This window comes from Myripristis murdjan, chromosome 7, assembly GCF_902150065.1.
Source record: "Myripristis murdjan chromosome 7, fMyrMur1.1, whole genome shotgun sequence".
Taxonomy (NCBI): Eukaryota; Metazoa; Chordata; class Actinopteri; order Holocentriformes; family Holocentridae; genus Myripristis; species Myripristis murdjan.
In genome coordinates, this window is record NC_043986.1 from 1,798,579 (window position 1) to 1,821,909 (window position 23,331).

General features: G+C 41.6%; 1 protein-coding gene across 1 annotated transcript in view; it reads left to right on the plus strand.

Moving 5' to 3' along the window:
* Positions 1-23,331, plus strand: part of LOC115361791 (interferon-induced protein 44-like) — a 61,700-nt gene that overhangs the window by 13,756 nt on the left and 24,613 nt on the right. The window contains exons 2-4 of the mRNA XM_030055422.1: positions 12,200-12,233; positions 13,922-14,120; positions 19,052-19,204. Of these exons, the coding sequence (XP_029911282.1) occupies positions 12,200-12,233; positions 13,922-14,120; positions 19,052-19,204 (386 nt within the window). The remainder of the gene's footprint in view (positions 1-12,199; positions 12,234-13,921; positions 14,121-19,051; positions 19,205-23,331) is intronic.

Below are 23,331 nucleotides of genomic sequence, written 5' to 3' on the forward strand. Positions count from 1 at the left end.
TCAGAGCCGGCCCGAGGCTTGAGCCACATGCCTTGGGCTGCATAGGGCCCCCATGACCACCAGGGGGCCCCCAAGCTCACCTAAATAGTTGGTGAAACCGGGCGCGGCCTGTCAAATTGATCAGACTTTGCATTTTTTCGTGATTTATCAACATGAATGGAGAATGAGCCCAAACCACACTTAAGGAACACAAGCCCTGATGGCAGCATGGTTTGTTTCTTTCCCTGCTGTGAAGGAGGTTGGGGGTTCAATTCCCTGCCTGTGCAAGAGGGCATCCCTGCTTCCTTATCTTATTTTATCTTTCTTTGTTTTTAACCATGTCTATGACAATAAAGTGATTCTTATTATTCTGCCTGTCTCTGGCTAGATGAAACAGTGGCATTTAAGGTTTCTGTAATTTTCATTTCTGGCCTCTTTTTGTGAATTTAAATTGTAACCCAGGTGCAAACTGCAGCCTGTTGCCTCTCAGTGATGACGTCATGCTGTCATGTGACTGCGTGCCGCCATTCAGTGCCGTGTATAGGGGCTTCAGGAAGTAGCTTCACGTCTGCTAATGCTTCTATTGATTTGAAATGAACTGGTATGTATTGCATTGTCATAATACTAATACTACTACTAATAATAATAATAATGATAATACATGACATTTGTATAGCGCTTTTCAGGATACCCAAAGTCACTTACAGAGCAAAAATGGAAAACAAATTTAAAAGGATAAAATTATAATTAAGGAGTAGAAAAACCAATAAAAGAGACAAAACAAAGCAACAAGGATTGGGGCGTGGTGGTGAAGGAGGTCGGAGAGATATCTAGGAGCTTGATTATTGAGGGCCTTGTAGGTGGTAAGTAATATTTTGAAGTCGATTCTGTATTTGAGTGGGAGCCAGTGAAGGTCATGGACAGCTGGTGTGATGTGGTCCTGGGATCGGGTCCTGGGGAGTAGATGGGCAGTAGAGTTTTAATGCACTGAAGTTTCTTGAGAACTTTGTTTGTGACACCATATAGGAGGCTATTGCAGTAATTGAGTCTGGATGTGATGAAAGCGTGAATGAGTGTCTCTGCAGCAGTGTGGGACAGGTTGTGATACAGGCGGGCGATGCTGTGGAGATGGAAGAAGACGCTTTTGGTAACCTGGTTGACATGGAACTGGTAGGACAGGGTGGGGTGGAGGATGATGCCAAGGTTTTGAACTTGGGTGGAGTGGGTGACAATGGAACTGTCGATATTGAGAGTGAAGTCTTGAGTGGAACAAGTGAGGGAGGGTGGACTGATGATGAGGATTTCAGATTTATTGCAGTTAAGTTTGTTGAGTTGCATCCAGTTTTGGACATCAGACAGACAGGTGGTGAGGGTGGAGTGGGTGAAAGTGGTGATGTTCTTGGCGGGGAGATAGAGCTGGGTGTCGTCGGCGTAGCAGTGAAACCAGAGGCCATGGCGGCGAAGTATCTGTTCAAAGGGGAGCAAGGGGGAGTATGTATAAGATGAAGAGGAGTGGGCCGAGCACCAAGCCCTGAGGGACACCATGGGTGACAGGGGTTATTCGTGAATGGCAGTTGCTGATGTAGATGAATTGATATCTGTCAGAAAGACATGATTTGAACCAGGAGAGCGTAGTGTCCGTGATGCCGAGGGTGGATTTGCGACGGTTAATGGTGTCAAAAGCAGCACTGAGGTCGAGGAGGATGAGGATATTGAGTGAGCATGAGGTTATTTGTGCCTTTGAGCAGGGCAGTTTCTGTACTGTGTTTTAGAGTTCTCATATTCTGCCTGAACGCGACCTGACCCGACATTTTTGGGTCGGGTCGGGCCTAAAATTTACGTGAATTGGGCGGGTCGGGTCGGGCTTCGGGTTCTATGGGGGATTTTTTTTTTTTTTTTAAATAAAAAAATAGAATTATGTGTTCTGTTATTTATTATGACGTTTCATTTTTATGTGACTGGTGGAGAGAGTGAGAGACTGGATTAGATTTGGAGGCTAAACTTTCAGTGACAGACAGACAGACAACCAGCTGAGCTGCCTGATGCCGGCCGGTGCCACGGCCGGCTCGCCTGATGCCGACTGATGGTGCCGCCTGATGCCGACTGATGGTGCCCCGCTGCCGCAGCCGACCGGCGCTGCTAAATAATGGCGAATTTGGATTTTTTTTTTTTTTTTTTTTTCGGGCTTTATCTGGCTGGCGGGCCTAAAGTTCGGCTAATTAGTCGGGTCGGGTCGGGCCTCGGGCTGGCCCAGTCGGGCCCGGTTCGGGTCGGGTCTTAATTTTCAGGCCCGATGAGAACTCTACTGTGTTTGGAGCGAAAACCGGACTGAAATTGTTCATAGAGGTTGTTTGTTTCCAGGTATTAAGTGAGTTGAATAGCAACAACACATTCAAGGATTTTTGACGGAAATGGAAGGTTGGAAATGGGCCAGTAATTGTTGGGGGATTCAGGGTCGAGGCCAAGTTTTTTAAGGATGGGCGTGATGGAAGCAAGCTCTAGTGGAGAGGGTACATGTCCAGAGGAAAGGTAGGAGTTGACAATTTTTGTGATGAGAGGAGAAAGAGTGGGGAGGCAGTCCTTGAGGAGAGTGGTGGGGAGGGGATCAGGTAGAGGACTTCGGGCCCTATCTTGTGCCACCCGCTATCCGCTGCCACTACCTGCTACCCGCAAATTGCGGATTTAGGAACTTCCGCTATCCCTAAACGGTATCTTGCGCCCACGCTACCCGCTATCCGTTATGCCGACTCCGTCATTTGCGCCTGGAGGTGTGTCCATGGGCGTGTTTCATGCGCTATCCCTAAAGTTGCTATCTTGCGCACACACTTTAGGGATAGCGGATAGCGGGTGGTCCTGACCACCCGCTATCCGCACACGGTCTATATGAGTATATTACTCATATAGACTGTTTAGAGGAAAGACTGTTTTAATTGGACACTTACGCCAGCACGTTTTATTGTTTTATCATAAGCCAGCAGCTGTGCTATATTTTTATTTTTAATATTTTATTTGCCCAATCCACCTTGTCAATAAATTAGTTTACACATAGTTCCACCTCTGCCTCTTGTGTGTCTGTGGTGTGGCCCGGGGATTTTACTCAATCAGTACAACCTTGTCCACTTGGACACATGTGGCTCCACCTCCTGAATTAACTCGCCTATAATATAATATATAATATGTATATACAGTACAGGCCAAAAGTTTGGACACACCTTCTCATTCAATGCGTTTTCTTTATTTTCATGACTATTTACATTGTAGATTCTCACTGAAGGAATCAAAACTATGAATGAACACATGTGGAGTTATGTACTTAACAAAAAAAGGTGAAATAACTGAAAACTTGTTTTATATTCTAGTTTCTTCAAAATAGCCACCCTTTGCTCTGATTACTGCTTTGCACACTCTTGGCATTCTCTCCATGAGCTTCAAGAGGTAGTCACCTGAAATGGTTTTCCAACAGTCTTGAAGGAGTTCCCAGAGGTGTTTAGCACTTGTTGGCCCCTTTGCCTTCACTCTGCGGTCCAGCTCACCCCAAACCATCTGGATTGGGTTCAGGTCCGGTGACTGTGGAGGCCAGGTCATCTGCCGCAGCACTCCATCACTCTCCTTCTTGGTCAAATAGCCCTTACACAGCCTGGAGGTGTGTTTGGGCTCATTGTCCTGTCCCGGGGATTTTACTCAATCAGTACAACCTTGTCCACTTGGACACATGTGGCTCCACCTCCCGAATTAACTTGCCTATAATATAATATATAATATGTATATACAGTACAGGCCAAAAGTTTGGACACACCTTCTCATTCAATGCGTTTTCTTTATTTTCATGACTATTTACATTGTAGATTCTCACTGAAGGAATCAAAACTATGAATGAACACATGTGGAGTTATGTACTTAACAAAATTGAAGGCACACTGAACCAGCATGGCTACCACAGCATCCTGCAGCGACATGCCATCCCATCCGGTTTGTGTTTAGTTGGACGATCATTTATTTCTCAACAGGAGAATGAGCCCAAACACACCTCCAGGCTGTGTAAGGGCTATTTGACCAAGAAGGAGAGTGATGGAGTGCTGCGGCAGATGACCTGGCCTCCACAGTCACCGGACCTGAACCCAATCCAGATGGTTTGGGGTGAGCTGGACCGCAGAGTGAAGGCAAAGGGGCCAACAAGTGCTAAACACCTCTGGGAACTCCTTCAAGACTGTTGGAAAACCATTTCAGGTGACTACCTCTTGAAGCTCATGGAGAGAATGCCAAGAGTGTGCAAAGCAGTAATCAGAGCAAAGGGTGGCTATTTTGAAGAAACTAGAATATAAAACATGTTTTCAGTTATTTCACCTTTTTTTGTTAAGTACATAACTCCACACGTGTTCATTCATAGTTTCGATTCCTTCAGTGAGAATCTACAATGTAAATAGTCATGAAAATAAAGAAAATGCATTGAATGAGAAGGTGTGTCCAAACTTTTGGCCTGTACTGTATATAAAGCCAACTTGCTTTAGCCTCAGTAGAAGCCCTGAGAAAATCGACCTCCCTCTCTCCATCGCGGGTTTAGGATTTAGGATTTAGGATAGCGCATCCTGCCCTTAAAGGCAATGGCACCTGGCACACTGATTGGTTTAACTGGGGTAACGCCCAAAACACGCCTATGCATAATATAGCGGGTAGCGCAGGTGTTTTGCGGATAGCGGGAGGTGCACAAGATAGCAACTTTTACGGGGGAACGCCTCTTCCTAAATCCGCAAATAGCGGGTTTAGGGAGTCTGGCGCAAGATAGGGCCCTACATGCCTACAAGTGCAGAGGAGATGTCAGATGGAGTGATGTCTGTAAATGAGGGGAAGGAGTGGGTGCTGAGTATAGGGGGGTCGGGATCAGGTCTGGGGGCACTTAATACTGTCAATTTTGTCATGAAAAAAAGATAGTGAAGGAGTGTGAAATGGTGCCCATGGGTTTGAGGAGTTTATTAATGGTGGTGAAAAGAACTCTGGGGTTTCCATTGCCAGACTAAATGATTCCAGAATAGTGGGAGGGGCGGGTGGAGGGGAGCAGAATGGTTATAGAGGTGGTTTTGATGATTTAGTGGTGGATAACTGAGATTCCACCGCCAGTTTTATTCAGGCGGGGCTTCTCTTATATTGACAAATGAAATGACATATTGATGCATGTTGCTTTTAATGACAGATTTCTTGTAATGCACTTTGTAACCTCACTAATTGGACCCCAAATCAGATTTTGCTCAGGACCCTTTAAGGGCCTGGGCCAGCCCTTAGCCGAATTACACCATCTTGTCAAAATTAGAGTTAGGGTTAGGTTAGGGAAATACCCTCGATATCTCAAGCACACTCCATCTCCAATTTCGGTAGTACGAGCGGCTTTGGTTGTGAGTTTTCGCGTGAAAAGGCACTGACCCACGTCTGTTGCTGGACTGCCAAAACCCTGAAGAACAACCTGCATTGACTGAGGTTCTGGGTTAGTGTGAAAACATGTGGCAGAACCTGATGCCCGGTACTGGGATTCAGGAACTGTCAGACTTGGTCCAGCCTTATGGAGTCACCCCTTCCCCTCAAGTTGTTACGTGTTGCAACAAATTGGGGCCCTAGTCCTAATAACAAATCTACGGCTAGGAGCGCTTCATGGGGTCAGTGGGGGGATGGGTCCTGTTGTTACAGGCTCCTGTCCCCTCAAATTTCCCAGCTATCGCAAAGGTCCGGTAACTGATTGTGTTTTAATACTGGTAGAAACGTGAGGCGTTGTGTCCTCCATGCTACACGTGCAAGGGGTGGGGGTGGTTTTAAGTTTAGGTATAAATTAAGGAGGTAAGGTTAGGGTGAGGTGTAAATTAAAAGGGTTAAGGTTAGGGTCAGGTTAACTTTAGTTGTGAATTAAAAGGGGTTAGGATAAGGTTTGGGTTAGGTGTAGGTGTAAATAAGGAAGGTTTGGGTTAGGGTTAGGATAGGGTTAGGTTTAGGTGTTGTTTAAAAGATTAAGGTTAGGTTTAGGATAAGGTTAGGTTTAGGTGTGGTTTAAGAGGTTAAGGTTAGGGTTAGGATAAGGTTAGGTTTAGGTGTAGTTTAAAATGTTAAGGTTAGGATGAGGTTAGGGTTAGGTATAATTTTAGAAAGGTTAGGGTTAGGGTGAGGTTAGGTTTGGGTGTAAATTAAAAGGTTAATTTTAGTGTATGTTTTAGATTTGGGGATAATAAATGAGGATAGGGTATTAGGGTCTGGTGTTATTGTTTTAGGGAGAATGCGTCTGAAATACCGAGATGGTTGGCAGTTAGACTTCTGAGTCGGGAGGTTTGTAAGATTTGTTTAATATCCGACCATATGACTGGACCTGACTGGGATTCAGGAGCTGTCAAACTTGGTCCCGTTAGCGCAGATATTTGGCAGTTTTGATCTATAGGTTGAGCAACGGATTTTTTTTTTTTTTTTTTTTTAGGGTTAGGGTTAGGGTCTCTGCATGCATGGATCCCCCACACACTGAACCAGCATGGCTACCACAGCATCCTGCAGCAACATGCCATCCCATCCGGTTTGCGTTTAGTTGGACCATCATTTACTTTTCAACAGGACAGTGACCCCAAACACACCTCCAGGCTGTGTAAGGGCTATTTGACCAAGAAGGAGAGTGATGGAGTGCTGCGGCAGATGACCTGGCCTCCACAGTCACCGGACCTGAACCCAATCCAGATGGTTTGGGGTGAGCTGGACCGCAGAGTGAAGGCAAAGGGGCCAACAAGTGCTAAACACCTCTGGGAACTCCTTCAAGACTGTTGGAAAACCATTTCAGGTGACTACCTCATGAAGCTCATGGAGAGAATGCCAAGAGTGTGCAAAGCAGTAATCAGAGCAGAGGGTGGCTATTTTGAAGAATCTCAACTATAAAATATGTTTTGACTTATTTCACACTTTTTTGTTTACTACATGATTCCATGTGTTCATTCATAGTTTTGATGCCTTCAGTGAGAATCTACAATGTAAATAGTCATGAAAATAAAGAAAACGCATTGAATGAGAAGGTGTGTCCAAACTTTTGGCCTGTACTGTAGATATAGATATATATATATATATATATACACACACACTACCGGTATATATATATATATATTTATATATATATATGTATATGTATATGTATATATATATATATATATATATAGGCTAAGCGTCGTTTGTTTATTTATTTTAAATAGTTTTTTTATGTACCAGAAACAGTGATACCAAAGACAGTATATAGAGCTTTTAACCGCATCTGGTGATACGGATGAAAGTGCAATGGCGACATTTTACGGTCGATACGTGAACACTTTCTTTTTCCGAAGTCGGAGGAGAACTGGAGGAGACAATGAGCCCGCTCGTTCAACCCCAGGCCAAGGGGAGTGCATCCCCAGGCCGAGCCGACCGAGCCACGGCTCGATGATGAGGCAGAGCCAGTGCGAGTTAGCACGGATGTTAGCACGTCAGAGCAGAAATTACCAGGATAACGCCACCAAGTTGCGCCGCTACGCAGAATATGGCAGAATTTGACATAATTTGAATGAAATGCTGTTTTTGAGTTGAATATGAACGTATGTCTGGCAAAGGCACAGAAGATTTCCAGCTACAGCAGTGCACTGACATAGATTGTGTAACAAAGTGAAGAGTCACCACTCTGCTCTATTTTCACTGGCTAACAGCAGTACACTGGCTTAGCTTGTCTATTCAGAGAAGAGGTATCACTCTGGATTATTTTTCAATCTATGTTATCACAGGTGTGTTTGATAAGTAATTTACATTTTTAAAATAATAATAATAATTTAACATGTTGTTAAATTATTGGAGTCTATAAATATATATATATATATATATATATATATATATATATATACACACACACACTACCGGTCAAAAGTTTTAGAACACCCCAAATTTTCTAGTTATTTATAGCAATTCAAGTCGTTCAAGTCCAATGAATAGCTTGAAATGGTACAAAGGTAAGTGGTGAACTGCCAGAGATTTAAAAAAAAAAAAAAAGGTAAGGTTACCCCAAACTGAAAAATAATGTACATTTCAGAATGATACAAAAAGGCCTTTTTTCAGGGTACACAAAATGTGTTAACAATTTAAAGCTGTTCTGCAGCAATGGAGGTTGCCTTGAAAGCTGGTGCTACTAATTACTACAGGTGTTCCAACTTTTCTTGATTGCTTACAACCCCTTCTGTCTGCATAAAAGCAGTGTTGGAACACACTGTGGGACCATACCCTCACGAGCATCATTTGAACAGTATTGTACTGCAGAAAGTTAGTGTGTTGCTACAAAAATGGTGAGAAAAAGGCAATTAACTATGGAAGAGAGACAGACCATCATAACACTTAAAAATGTAGGTCTTTCCTACAGAGAAATTGCAAAGAAAGTCAAGGTCTCAGTGAGTACAGTTTTCTTCACCATCAAAAAGCATTCAGAAACTGGGGGAAACTCTGACAGGAAGAGGTATGGCAGACCCAAAGCCACAACTGAATCAGAGGACAAGTAGTAAGCAAGTCTCAGTTTCAGCTGTGAAGAGAAGACTTTGAGCTGCAGGTTGAACAGGACGAGTTGCAGCAAGAAAGCCATTGCTAAGACGTCAGAATAAGACAAAGAGGCTTGCCTGGGCCATGAAACACCGCCATTGGACTACTGAAGACTGGAAGAAGGTATTATGGACTGGTGAATCAAAATTTGAAATCTTTGGTTCATCACGCAGGATCTTTGTACACCATTGAGTAGGCGAAAGGATGGTTCCACAGTGTGTGACATCAACTGTCAAACATGGAGGAGGAAGTGTGATGGTCTGGGGCTGCAAAGCAACCTACAAGTGCCACACATTTATGGAAACTTCTGCAACAGATTTGGGAAGAGCTTTCTGAAGAATATCTGATTTCTATTGTAGAAAGAATGCCACGAGTGTGTTCAGCTGTTGTATCTGCCAAAGGTGGCTACTTTGATGAGTCTAAAGTTTAGAATATATTTTGGTCTATAAATTGATTCCATGATTTCTTTTTTAACTCCAATTGCTTATTTGTACTATGCTTTCATTTCAGAGTGCAATGAGACATTAAACTTAATAATTTTCAATAAAAATCTGGAAAAACTGGGGTGTTCTAAAATTTTTGACCGGTAGTGTGTGTGTGTGTGTGTATGTGTGTGTGTGTGTATATATATATATATATATATATATATAATTTTGCAGAACATTGCATGTTTTCCTGTTTTCACTTTCTCTTGGTTTTATCTTCATGTTGTGTTGCTCTTGTTTGTTCCCTGGTGCCATTTTCTGATAATTCTGCTTTTGCTCTGTCTGTTTCTCTGTCTGTCTCTCTGTTGCCCCTTTTCCACCAGAAAAAACCTGGTGCTAGTTCGGAGCTGGTGCTAGAGCCGGTGCTTAACTGGTGCCAACGAAGAACCGGTTTGCTTTTCCACCGGTCAAGAGCAAAGTGGAGCCAATTCAGAGCCACGTCATGACGTCATCGGAAAACGTGATGACTTGGGTCTGCGAGGCGCTCGCTCAGAATCACAATAACCATCATGAATGAATGAATGAATGAGACTTTATTAATCATTTGCAGGAAATTAGATTGTCACGGCAGCTTCATCACTTCAACACACATAAAACTGCACACTCATACTATACAGCGGCTGCAGCGTCTCTGTCTCTGTCTGCCCGTCCTGTCCTGAAGCCGGTGAAACTGATCAGTGAGTCGGGGATGATGTTCGTGAGCCGCGTCTCAGTCAAGCATATAATGCTGCTTTCCCGATACAGTTTCTGGCCCCGGGTGGAGCAGGATCTGGATTTATTAGTGATGCAAATACTGCTTGTGTCTTTACAAGCCAACATTTCAATACAGAGGCGAAAAACACAATTATTGCCGGCTACCTGTCGGATTCGTGATCGGAACGAATGACAGCTCTGTTTAGTTATAAAACAGGTGCTTCTCATCCTTAAATGTAATTTGCTGAGCCGCGTTCCATGCCGTTGTAAAATTAGTATAACCCACGGCTTCTCGGGGCTTATTGTTTATGTTTATAGCGTTCGCAGTTCCTGTTTTGTTTTGTAACGCCGCCCACCAATGACGCGGTGGGCCGCGTCATCGGTTCTTTCTCTGGCTCCTGTTTAGCCCCTCCTCGGAGTTGGTGCTTGCCTAGCACCAGTTTGGAACCAGTTTGGCACCAGTTTGGCACCAGTTTGGCCCCAGCTTGGGCGGTGGAAAACCAAAAAACTGGTGCTAAGTCAGGCACCGGCTCCGAACCAGCCCTGGTGGAAAAGGGGTATGTGTGAGCTCTGTTTTTAAAGGTGCCATACACGCAAAGATTATAATTATTATTGTTATATTTTGTGTTTATTTGACCAAAAGTCCCGTTCCCCTCTTTTGTTTACATTTGATTTTAGTTTTAATCTGAGTGCTCTATATTCTCGGCGCAGCACAGGGTGGTGCAGTGAGGCGAACCCCCTGCAGGGCTAGTTTCGAGCAGCGCAACCCGAGGGGCGCACAGTTTGGTATTTTGGCAGACGGAGGTGCGCTGAGATGGGAGTGGTGTTGCAGAGGGGGGAGGTGTCGACAGATTCAGCTTGACGTAGTGACAGTTTTGTGCCAAAAGGCTTCACCGAGGTGCGCCCAAAGCTCGCCATCTGAAACCACGTCTACTTTCAGCGCAAGGCGGAGAGCAGCCGGTGTAGTGGAAGTTTGGCTGACGGGCGGGCAGTGCGCACACGTCACCAAAACCTCACCATCAGCACAAACGGTGCCAATCTCCTTTTATCTGACATCAGTTGTGACGGGACAGACGATATGGAGATACATTTATGTGCTGATTGAGATAGCAGCATTAAATAGTGGTTTTTGTGGGTATTTATTGCATTGGTCAGCCAAACTTCCAATACACCAGCTCCGCTCCGCCTGCGGCAATTGTGTAAACGTTCATTAGGCCTTCGCGCAGCGCATTTTAAAGTCGAGGACAGGGGCTCATTTGATTGGTTTAAAGTGAATCAGCTGTGTCAAACCCACTCCACGCCTTCTCTCCTCCCATGCGCCGGTAGGAAGGATGGCGGACTACTTGTGCCACTGCGTACGGCATGCCAAACTTGCAAAATCCACTTGGCCACACCCAGTTGGTGAAGCACAGCTGCTTTGCGCCCCCACCTCACCTGGTCTGCGAGACTCGAGCCCTGAGTCTCTATTCTGCAGTGAAACTGAAACTGCGCCAGGCAGGAAACTGAGGGATTTCTTGTAAATCACGTGGCTTTTCATCGGCAGTGTGAGAAGGCAAAGTTACACGATCAAAACTTAATTGTTTCCACCACATCCTGCACTCTCTCTCGGCTCAACAGCAGCACAGGTTGGTTTTTTCTCAGTTTGTTCTCCTCAGGTTTTGTAGTAAAACACAGACAGATGTACTGTTGTTTCTATTGTTAGAATTCAGTGTTTTGTCTTCATATTAATGCAGTGATTAATACCTTCAGTCACTGAGGAAATGGGATCATTTCAAACATGAAGAGACATCCGGACACAGCAGATCATTTCTTTAAGCTGCGTCTTTGATTTTCATTTTCAGTGTCGGTGGTGATTTGAAAACTGGTCTGACTTTCCAACTTCACTGTAAGACAAACTTTTTTTCTTTGTCAGACTTTAATTCATTTGAATCAATGACTTTTATTAACTTAGCTTTAAGGGTATTTTTGAATTTCTGAATATTTTAACACCTATTTCTCACAGAATGAAACCAAAACTGCAGATGCTTTTATTTTATTTATAAATTGTTATTATAATGTTGGATTTAACTAAAGAAATATTTTCGTGTTGTGCCATATATATTCACTTTCTCCAGTGATAATGCACAAAGCCATGATCTAACATGCACTTACCCTAACCCTAGCCATGACAAAGCCAGATCCATTCAACTCATTTTGAGCTTAAAGTGTAACAACTTGACATATTCATCTTTTTCAATCAAGTCTCAAAGTTATGATTACAGTTTAATTTTAGGTAATGAATAAATTGTTCGGTAAGCTGTAACATCTAAGTTTTACATATGTTATTTTCTAGCAATGGATTTTCTTCTCCCATCTGGTAAGACACAACATTTTAAAACTCAGTGTTGATTAACTGATCACTCAGAGAATGACAAGTCCCTGCATGATGTCTCTGTGAAACACTGCTGACGTCTTAACCAACATGTGGAATTTTTCTTTCTCAGTTTTTAGTGAGCCATGGAGGAAAATACCATGGGGGTAAGTACCAAACTGCTGTTGGTAACATTGAACCAATTTCATTCGAAGTCATTGCTATCTTAGTGATCAATAAAACTGTCAAACAGAGAGTCAGGCAAAAAATGTTCAGTTCAATAGTTGATGAAGCTGTGCTCTCTCTGCTTTTACTGCTACAAACCCTGGCAACAAAAACACACAACATACTTCACATCATAACACAAAGCAGGTGGTGTGTACATGCTAATGTGGGGGAAGTGTGTATATATTAGTGTATCCAGTGTTGGGCAAGCTACTTGGAAAATGTAGTGAAATGTAAATGAAACTTCACTACACTGAAGCTCCCCACCAGAGAAATGCAGCAGGCTGAGCTACAATACAGTGACAACATGGAGCTCAACTACATCAAAACTACTTTTTTTTTTTTTTTTTTTTAACATCAAACCAACTTCATTCCAAGTCATTGCTATCTTAGTGATCAATAAAACTGTCAGTCAAACAGAGAGTCAGGCAAAAGTGTGTGTGTCTGTATGTGTGTACAACTGTTTGCATGTCTGCTAAAATTTGGGCCCATTTGGAGGACAAAGTGTAAATGACCTTAAAACTCAATAAGTTGGTTCAAACCACAGGAGCAAAAGAAGAAACTCTGCTCCCAACAGTAACAGTTGGTCAAAAAATGACGTGTGTGTGTGAGAGAGAGAGAGAGACAGGAAAACCACCTGCATGCTCGTGTCTCGCTGCAGCAGACAGTTAGACAGGTACACAACGTCAAACAGAGGAGAGTCTGTCAGCCACACCTACAGGTCCATGAGCAGCGGTGATGTCACCCGCTGCTTCTGGTTATATTTGAAACCACAGCAAAAGCTTCGCTGCGTTTAAGGTTTAGAAATACCTGGGAAAATGTGTCTTCTGTGGATGCTACCACTCTGTTTGATCAGTAAAATAGTTTCACTGCTAAAAAGCTGTTTGATTTAGAAAACAGCGGCATTACGACCACGCTACTGACAAATGTAGTTTAACTAGTAACATTGTTACTTGTAACGCCGCTACTGCCCAACATTGGTTTTAGTCTTTTCAAAATGACAGAAACTGTGCAACACGGTGATTAGTGACTGTTTCTCCGGACGTACATGAGACCACAGGGGCATTTCAGCGTCTTTAATAAAGTGGTTTACAAACTGATTTACGGGCTTGGATAGTGAGTTGAGTTGGGCTTTATAAACTCTTTGGAAAGAAGACAGGAGTAACACGCTGCTGTATTTTCAAAAATTCATGAGTGGACTGCAAAAAGTGGAATTCCTCAACTGTCCTTTGTGCTTTGTATTGCCATAGTTCCTCCTTTATCAGCTGGTTTCACCACAATTTTAGGATTATTCTGAAATTCATTCAGGGCTTTCCTTTCTGATACACTTATATTACAATTCTTCAGCCTGTTTGTGGATTTGACTGTCACTTCCATGTCTTTTTCAGCTGGTTTGCTAACTGTAGCAGGTGTTGGGAGATCATTTTTTGTGACTGTTTGTTTGTTGTTGTGCTGGCTTTACTCAGTGTTTGTTGCAGGTTAATTAATCTACAGATTAATGTATGTTTATTGTCTCTCTTGAACTTCCTGGTGGTCTGTAATAAGAACCAAATGATATATTCACCACCTGAATAACTGATTTAATCTCAGCTAATTTCATGTGATCTGAAGTCTTTTCTTTGTTAAACAGAGACAAAGACACAGAGCTGCAGTATGTGAAGAATTACAAACCCGAAAGAGACGACGTCCAGCATCTGAGAGTCCTGCTTTATGGTCCAGCTGGAGCTGGAAAATCCAGTTTCATCAGCTCTGTCGACAGTGTCTTACAAGGCAGAATCACAACAAGAGCTTTGGCCGATGCAAACTCTGGTCCATGTCCCTCCAGGACGGTATGAACACCTTTTATCACACCAATAAACTCAGCAACAGCCACATGTCTGAAGTGCACACCCAAGTATAGATATATTGCAGCAAGACATTTAGCAAATTTAAATAAAACTAGTTGAAAACCTGGTGTTCGGTTGGAGGGCAGCAGCTGTTTTGACCTCAGCTCTGTGAACAGCAGCTCTAATGGTCACATTTCTGCCTAACATCTCCATCTAGTCTTGGCCCCTTCGTCCAACGAGCGCTTTCTGAATGTGAGACATCATTAACAGTCATGTAGCTCTGATATGCTATTAATGATTTATACGGAAATTAAATTCTAGCTCTTCATGTTTATATTTTCCAGTAACCATTATAGAATGTTTAGTAATCAGAAGTAGTTTCAAGGTTTTGAACGTTTTTAATTAACTTCATTAATCTTTATCTGTGGAAACATGTTCTTAAAGATCTCTGGATAAACATTCAGGGCCCGATCTTAAACCCGGCGCAAAGTGTCGACAAGCACAACTCAAGTCTCTTTTCTAGTCTTCAAGCAGCTCAGTTGTCTTTTCCCCGTACAGCGCCCCCTTGTGGAAACAGCAAAGTCTCTTGTGTCTCTCTGAGCTCCATGGGCGTGTTGCTCTTAAAATGAGCTCAGCTGCAGTGTTGCTGCGTTGCTGAAAGTGACTGAGCAGCAAACAGCAGCTCTGAAGTCAGTGCTGCAGGTTTCTCTGCTGTCTGAAGCTCATCATCAGACAGTGATGGTGGCCTCCATAGGGGGCGCCGGCGAGCGTCCGCTCTGCTTGTCCCACACACAGGGACGCTGCTTCACCTCAGGGAGCTCAGATGGAGTCCTGCTGTCGCCGTAGATGATCTGCTTGTGAGCTTTCACTCGGTGCACGAGCAGATCCGTCTCCTCTGCAGAGAAGCCTTCCTTCTCACCTGGAACATTCACCATTATAACAGCAGCCCACCAAGGTGTGACACACCTGGCTGTTAAAGGGGACGGGAGATTGTGTTATGAGTGGAGGCACATAGCACCCAAATGCAGGAGTAGGCAGGCAAAAAGGCTTGAAGAAAACAAGAATATTTACGAAACTCAAGAAAACTAAAACATCTGGAACGTGTGCATCACATGCAGTAATGAAAATGACCAAGGACTAAAAAAACTAAACTGAAGACAGGACTTAAATACAAAAGAAACTAACAAGGAAACACCTGGGGAAGGGGCTGGAAATTGCCTGTATATTTCCTGGACTTAAAATGGCCTGTTTTTCCTGTTTGCTTCAGGTATTACCTCTGGTAACCCTTTAAATTAGTCACTGAATCTCATCCAGAAAATGCCAAAATAATAAGGCACAGCAGCTCCATCCCACTCTGGAGGATATTTTGATGTTGAGGTTCTTATTTGCTGCCAAGTTCATTTGGTGCTGCTTTCAACACACCGGTTAAAAATCAAAGTCTATCACAAAGTCTATCACTGATATTATAATTGGGTAATTCTTCAATTTGGGTAACTTTTCAGTCCCTGGCCTAAAATTTCATGAAAAAAATTAAAATCATATTAGGTTTTGTCACATTTGCTAAGTAGCAATAAAATTAACCCTGAACTTTTTTTATTGTCTCTTTGTCATGTATTTTTATACGTTTTTAAATGTATTTTATGTCAAATTTTCAGTGCTTTGGCCATGTCCCCAGCCCAGAGTGTGGTACTTCAACTATGTTATAAAGTGAAAAAAAGTTTAAAAATAACTAAATTTTTACATTATACTTCATCAAAACAAGTTGAATAAATAAATTTCACATAGATATTTCATTTTAATGTGCCATATGTGGGTTTTCTCAAACAAAATATGGCTGTCCCTAAGTACTGTGGTCATTACCATCACTTTGAACAAATCACAGAATAATAAAGGTTTTCCAAAATCAGTTCACTTCACTCATCTGCATATGGGAAGAGGCAGATGAGCACATGGCTGTAAAGAGGAAAGTTTTACATTTTGATCATCAGAAATGTAAGTAAATTCAAGATTTATATAGGGTGACAGTAGAGTATGTTTATTACACGTCATTACCAAATAAGCTTCAATGTTGTTATTTTAGTGTAGTTTTATGAAAATTTGCTCTGTTTGTGTGTAACTAGAGTGCATTTTATGTTAGCTGTTGGGTTAGCCTTACCAAGTCATACAATGAGCTATTTTTTACCAGGAAAGTAAGAAATGTCATTACCATCACACGTCATTACCACCACACAATAAGCTGTGATGGTAAAGACAAAGTGTGGTGGTAATGACATTTCTTTTTTTTTCTTGCCTCATACTCAATGATTTTTCCTTATTTAATGGAGATAACTGAGTAAAGATAAAATTCACAGATATATTATCAATGTCTAGTACACATTTTGACTATTTTGACACTGGAGTTTTAGATGCGGTCAATTTGGGCCCTGGCTTCTATAAAACATATGTGTCTGTCTTTGGGCTCTAGTTTCCCGGCGCAGCGCGGGGTGGCACAGTGAGACAGTTTGCAAGTTTCGCAGACGGAGGTGCGCCAAGATGGGAGTGGCGTTGCAGCAGGGGGAGGTGCCGACAGATTCAGCTTGGCGCAGTGACAGTTTCGTGCCAAAAGGCTTCGCCGAGGTGCGCCAAAAGCTCGCCATCTGAAACCGGCCCTGCGTTCCAAATCGCATACTTATACTTTTTACTTTTAGTATGTACTGCAGCTGCCCTTACAAAGTATGTAGTTTAGTATGAAATATGCATGCATATGCATACTATTGGGACACACTACATACATCATCCCTGAAGTCCGGCCCTCTCGCTCACTTCCGCCGCCGTGCGTATAGCGGCAAATTTGAATGTTGTTGTCAAAATGCCGGTGCTGTTTCATACTGTCCTGTCCTTTGTCATATTTCTGATCTTCTGTCTTCCTGTCTCTTCTGCTGTCACTGAGCGAGTTTTGTGCGATATGTGTGTTTTGTTGTCGTCCATATGTGGGTGTGGCCTGTACACGCAACTCAGTCAGTGCGACGTAACGTCCGCTGCACAAAGGATTGTGGGTCAGAATGGCCAGAGCAGCATGCTGAAATCCATACTGCGAAATCTGACCGGATGTAGTAGAACATCCTGGTACTCTTGGCATAGTGCATCTGACATACTATGTATTGGGACACACTAAATCTTTTTTTCCCCTACTAAATAGTATGATAGTATGAGTATTGGAACGCAGGGCAAGTCTACTTTCCGCGCAAGGTGGAGCGGAGCCGGCGCAGTGGAAGTTTGACTGACTGCCGCACACGTCACCAAAACCTCACAATCAGCACAAACCGTGCCAATCTCCTTTGATCTGACATCAGTTGTGACGGGACAGTTGATATGGAGATATATGTATGTGCTGATTGTGATCGTAGCATTGAATAGTGTTTTTTTCGGTATTTATTGCATCGTTCATGTGCCTGACATTCCGGAAGCCTGCCTGTGAGGTTTTGGTGACGTGTCCGCACTGCTCGCCGGTCTCCGCTCCGCGCCTGTCTCCTGAGCTCCGCTCTGCCTGCGGCAATAGACCTCCATGTCAGCTGTGTAAACTTTCATTACGCCTTCACGCAGCGCATTTTAAAGGCGAGGACAGGGGCTCATTTGATTGGTTAAATGTGAATCGGCTGTGCCAAACCCACTCCACGCCTTCTCTCCTTCCTTGCGCCGGTAGGAGGGACGGCGGAGTACTTGCGCCACCGAGAACGGCGTGCCAAACTTGCAAAATCCACCTGGCCACACCCAGTTGGCGAAGCGCATCTGCGCTACGCCCCCGCCTCGCCAGGTCTGCGAAACTAGAGCCCTTTGTCTGTGTGTGTGTGTGTGTGTGTGATTTTCTGGAGGTTTAACCCCAAGGATAATATGTGTTAAAATTTAAAATAACAGCTGTGTTAAATAACTCCATTATAACATTATTGAATAACATTTTTCTGCACCAGTTCATAAATATTATGTCTGAATATTTTATAAAGGCCTCACGTGTCATTTAAAATAAATTCATACATTTTCTCTTAATAGGCTACAGTTAATTCAACATGGCACCAAAAACAACTGCGCAAAGGTCAAAAACATTAACGTTAACTGTTTTGTAACAAGGTAATAAACATTTTCTATTTCAAAAGGTGGATTTAATTCATTTTTACATTAGCTGTTTGTATCAAATGTCATTACCAAAACATTTTGTCATTACCGCAACACACAGTCATTACCACCACAGAGCATATTTTTTGAGAAAAACAAATTTATTAAATAATTTCTATATATTTATTTTGTATTTGTGAGAATTTAACATTTTTTCTTAACATTTTATCCAAAAAATATATAAATTATTAATGTACTGAAAGCATAAATTGAATTGTCAGAGTAGCATCTAACATAATATTGAAATATCAGAACAAACAACCCCTATAAATATGTTTAAAATGAAATAAAAATCATTCTCAGCACAGCTTAGTCAAAATTAATGTTTGAAATTACATGCAATGTTTTAAAAACACCATATTTTCATGTTGTTTTGAAAAATAATTCATTATTTGATGATGTGATGGTAATGACGTTTTGTCCTGACATCTTGGAAAAACCTATAAATATATTAATATATCTGAAATAAATGGTCACAACCATCCACAAGAATGAATTCCTGAGAAAATAAAAGCAATATTCAGATGGATAAAAATATGTTTCTACAAGTTGTATTTTCTTACAATTTAAGAAGTCAAAAGTTCCCTCAATTGAAGAATTACCCAATTATATTATATTATATTATATATTATTATAATAATTTGCATTTATTTCACTTGATACTTACAAAAACTGCCTAGAGTCGTCTCTAATAGCAGCCGACCCTCCGTCCAGACAAAAACTGTCCTGACCCACCAGGCAGCAGCTCTGTCTAACAGCAGCACTGTCACTCCTGTGTTTTACAGTACAAGACCTACAAAATCAAAAAAGGACGGCCTGGAAACTTTTACCCTTTTGTCTTCAATGACACTCTGGGTCTTCAGATGGAGGAGGATGGAGGAGTCCATCTAGATGACATCAAACTGGCCATGAAGGGACACATGAGAGACGGTTACACGGTAAAATTAACACATTGTAGCTTTGGGATGAAAGCCTCTTTGCTCACAGAAATATATTTAGTGAAAATGCAGTCTACATCATCACTGAAATGGATTTTGCATTGTTTTCTAGTTCAATCCTGGATCTGAACTTTCCGACAGTCAGTATTACAACGCAGAACCAACTCTACATGACAAAGTTCAGGTTCTGGTGTTGGTTCTAACTGCTGACCAGGCAGCTCTTCTGAGTATGCACTATGTGAAGAAGATAAAGGACATCAGAAAGACGGCCTGTGACCTGGGTAAGAGCAAACATCAGGATGTTCATTAGTTTGTGTGTAAAGCTGTGGTGCCACATTGAGATTAGTCAGTGTTACCTTGAAAACTGTACTCTTAAAGGACTGAACGGTTTCCTGTTGTGTATCTGCAGGAATTCCCCAGCTGGCTGTCATCACCAACATTGATTCAGCCTGTTCAGAGATCCAGGCAAATCTGAAGAATGTGTATCTGAGCGAGGGCCTGAAGGTAACGGTGAGTCTATACTGGTAATTTTATATTAGACTGTAGGGGTGTAACGGTTTTGGACCAAACCGGAAAACCTCTGTCCAAAGGATTTTGGTTTAGAAACTCATTTCGTCTTCCCGAACCTCGGATCACTTTGGCCTCACTGTTAATATCAGTGAGGATGGACATTATCAAATGGCCGCATCACCGTCGAGGCAGTGACAATCAAGCACACCCTCTCGTGTAATAACGCTTACAAACCTCATCACTGAAAATATTACTCCGCCTATATCTTATTGCCCGAGTCTGTGTGGTTTCCATGGCAACACGAAACATTTTATTGAAACCCGCATCAAAAGCCGCGATCAACTTTGTTCGCCTGCATAATGGCCCATTTGGTTGTTGATTTTGATTTATTTGGCAACTTAAGTTTGGATAAATGGCTGAACGAGGAAGACAAGACAGAAGAGAAAAAGGAGAGATACGTGAGAGTGATAAGTGAAGAGCTGGATCAGCTGGAGAGGTCAGGAAATGAAGCCGGTACGGCCTGGTCTTGGGCCGTACAGCAAACAGGTGATTTCCCAACTTAAGTAAAGAAAAGTTAAACAAGCTCCTCCGTGAATTTTATGGAACTTTAATTTCTATAATACAGAGAATGAAATGCCTAAGCAGATTCAGCACCACGGACAGTACCTGTAAGATTTTTCACGGAGATGTGCAGCTATAACTTTGTTCTTGTTATTAATGTGTTAATGTTGTCAGTTATTAATTAGCCTGTTGGCTGGCTGACAAGAATTAGTTATCGTCAGATCCCATGTATTTCCACTGAAACGGAGAGAATACCAGCAAAAAACATTCATATTTTGAGAGCAAAATGTCCACAATGTGAATACATTTTGATTATACATTTTATTTTGTTGGTAATAGTTGTATAATCACATTATTACATACATTATTACAATAATGCTGAATTCAGACATTTGCTATGTGTCCTGGAACAGCGACATGACGTGCCCAGTCGCTCACATTTCAGCCAAAGTGTGTTGTCGGTAAGAAAAGTGTTATAGTAATGTTCATGTTCTTTATTGCAGTGCAACATTTTCTTAATAAAATCCAGACATTTTTTCTAGAAGTTTTCAAAATGTTTCTTTAGTAGTTTTTGAAAACCGAGGTTTGAACTGAACTGTGATTCAAAAACTGAAGTTTGAACTGAACCGTGGGTTACTGAACCGTTACACCCGTATTAGATTGCATATAGATTTTATAAACTTGATTAGAATATAATATACAGTTATCACAGTGACACAATATTTATTTTGCACTTGTATACATAGGCAGAATCCCAGGGTTAGGGTTAGTTAGTTAGTTTATTTTATTCATGTTTCTGTATGATTGATATACAGTATGATGCACAGTTGCACTAAAGACGAGAACTCTGTTAAATTGCCTGCTTGTCTTTCTTTAGTTGCCTGTAACTTACAATATTACAGAATTATTAAATACAGCCTCTGAAAATGGGGTGACAGTGTATAAAACTGTAAGTCCTAGCAGGTTAATGCCATATTTTTGTTCGGCTCCTCAAATTAAATCTGACAGTCTGCACTTCAATCACATCTTGGTTACTCCATTTCAAATCCACTCTGGTGGTGTACAAAGGCAAAATTATGAATATTGTGTCACTGTCCTAATACTTATGGACCTGACTGTAACTGTAGGTTCAATCAAGCAATCTCAGTGTCTGACCAAAGAGCAATTCTTGAAGTCAACCCTGACTTCTATTACTTCCAAATTAGATGCAGGATTTCAGTAATTCTGTGGGAATTCCAATGAGCTGCATCTTTCCTGTGAAGAACTACCATGAAGAAATCAACATAAACAAATATGCTGATTCTCTGATTCTGAGCGTCCTGAGACGGATCATTGACTCTGGAGAAGACTTCATCAACAACATGGAAACCTAAGTGACTTTCATTTGGCTTTCAGAGATGTTCATGGCATTGTAGAAATGACATAATCCTGCTGACATGAACAAATGGATTTTCTAACAAAATGAACTCAAAAATGTTTTTATAACAAGATTCTACATGTTGAAGTTACAATCATTTTAGCTCGTCTGCATTTTTATTGACTGTAGTGACTGCAGCAGCTTCGATATGTGTTTCATGAGATTCTTTTTGTGAAAATATGTCAAAACTTTCATTTTGGCTTATCTTGCAATAGCAGGTAGACTGAGAAAAGCTACCAGCCACAAATATTTACCAATCATAAAACTGCTTTACATATTATTTACAGGCTGTGCTTTTGAGCTTCATGTTTTAGTCAGGATGTCAGTGCTTCTCTTCTACCAAGAACACTGATCTCTTTTTTTTTCTTTTCTCTTTGGTTTCATGTTTTCTTTTTTCAGGCTTAACGCTGGAAATGTGTCACCATATATCTGCAACCTGCAGTTTTCAGTTGTTTTTTTTTTGAGATTGCAGAAAAAAATAACAGCTTTCAATTTTGCAGGCAAAAAAAATCCAGGTAATTTTGTCCTTTTTCACCCAATCTGGCTTGTAATAGGTCCAAGAAAGAATAAAGATGGTTATAAACAGTTTTCAGTGTGATTTCTTCTTAATAAAATTTGCGAATACCCATAAAATATTTGGTGCGGGAGATGCAGGTGGCGCTCTGTTCACTTCCCTGTTGTAAAACCTGGGGATGAGCAGCTCTCTTTCCCGGTGTGCTGATGTTGCAGGCCTGAACAGAATCCACGCCCGCGGTGCTCCGACAAAAACTCTGCTGAAATTTCACTGAATTTGAACACAACAGCGTTGCAGCAGCCATTGCAGTGTACCTGAATGCATCTCGCCCCTCCCCCCTTTGTCTGTGGCTAATGTTTATTGTTTATTGTTGTTATGGATCTCCATTAGTCTTCAATATGATGAAGACTATTCTTCCTGGGGTCCACATAAAAACCAATATGCACAGAAACCTACACATATATAGCCTATATCTACACACATCCAACATACATAGCATTTACTAACATTCACAAATATGCACACATACATATTATACATACCTCTACATAAATACATTATACCAGCTTTACATATATAATAGCATGTCTATAACAGATGACCTATATCATCTATCCTCAATAGTAAATGAACTATTACATTATTATTTATCTATCATCCGTCTACAGTAATAACCTATATATTGTATTGTATCATTTCATCTTCTATATAAATATCATATATTGCAATACTTTATATGTCATTACTTTTTATGTTACACATTGTGTAAATCTACATACAGTATGTAAAATTACTGTCTGCATTAATAAGTCACTGATGCTCATAATGTAGAAACAGATGGAGCCTGTGGATTTCCCACTAAAGTCTAGAAAATCAGTGCATCAGAAATCAGAAGATATGAGACAAATGGCTGAAATCTCCAAAGTGTATGATGGTTATTGTGGAAGATTTTAAGATGAAGATGATCTGGATCGTTTTATCGGCGAGCCCTGGTCCACCGAGCCGAACGCAGCGCCGAGATCCAGCAAAATCACCACTGAAACTTATGATTCGTCAATGAATGAGCAGTAGTATGCATGTGATAACACAGATTGAATATGAAAAATAAGCCGAAGTGATACCTCT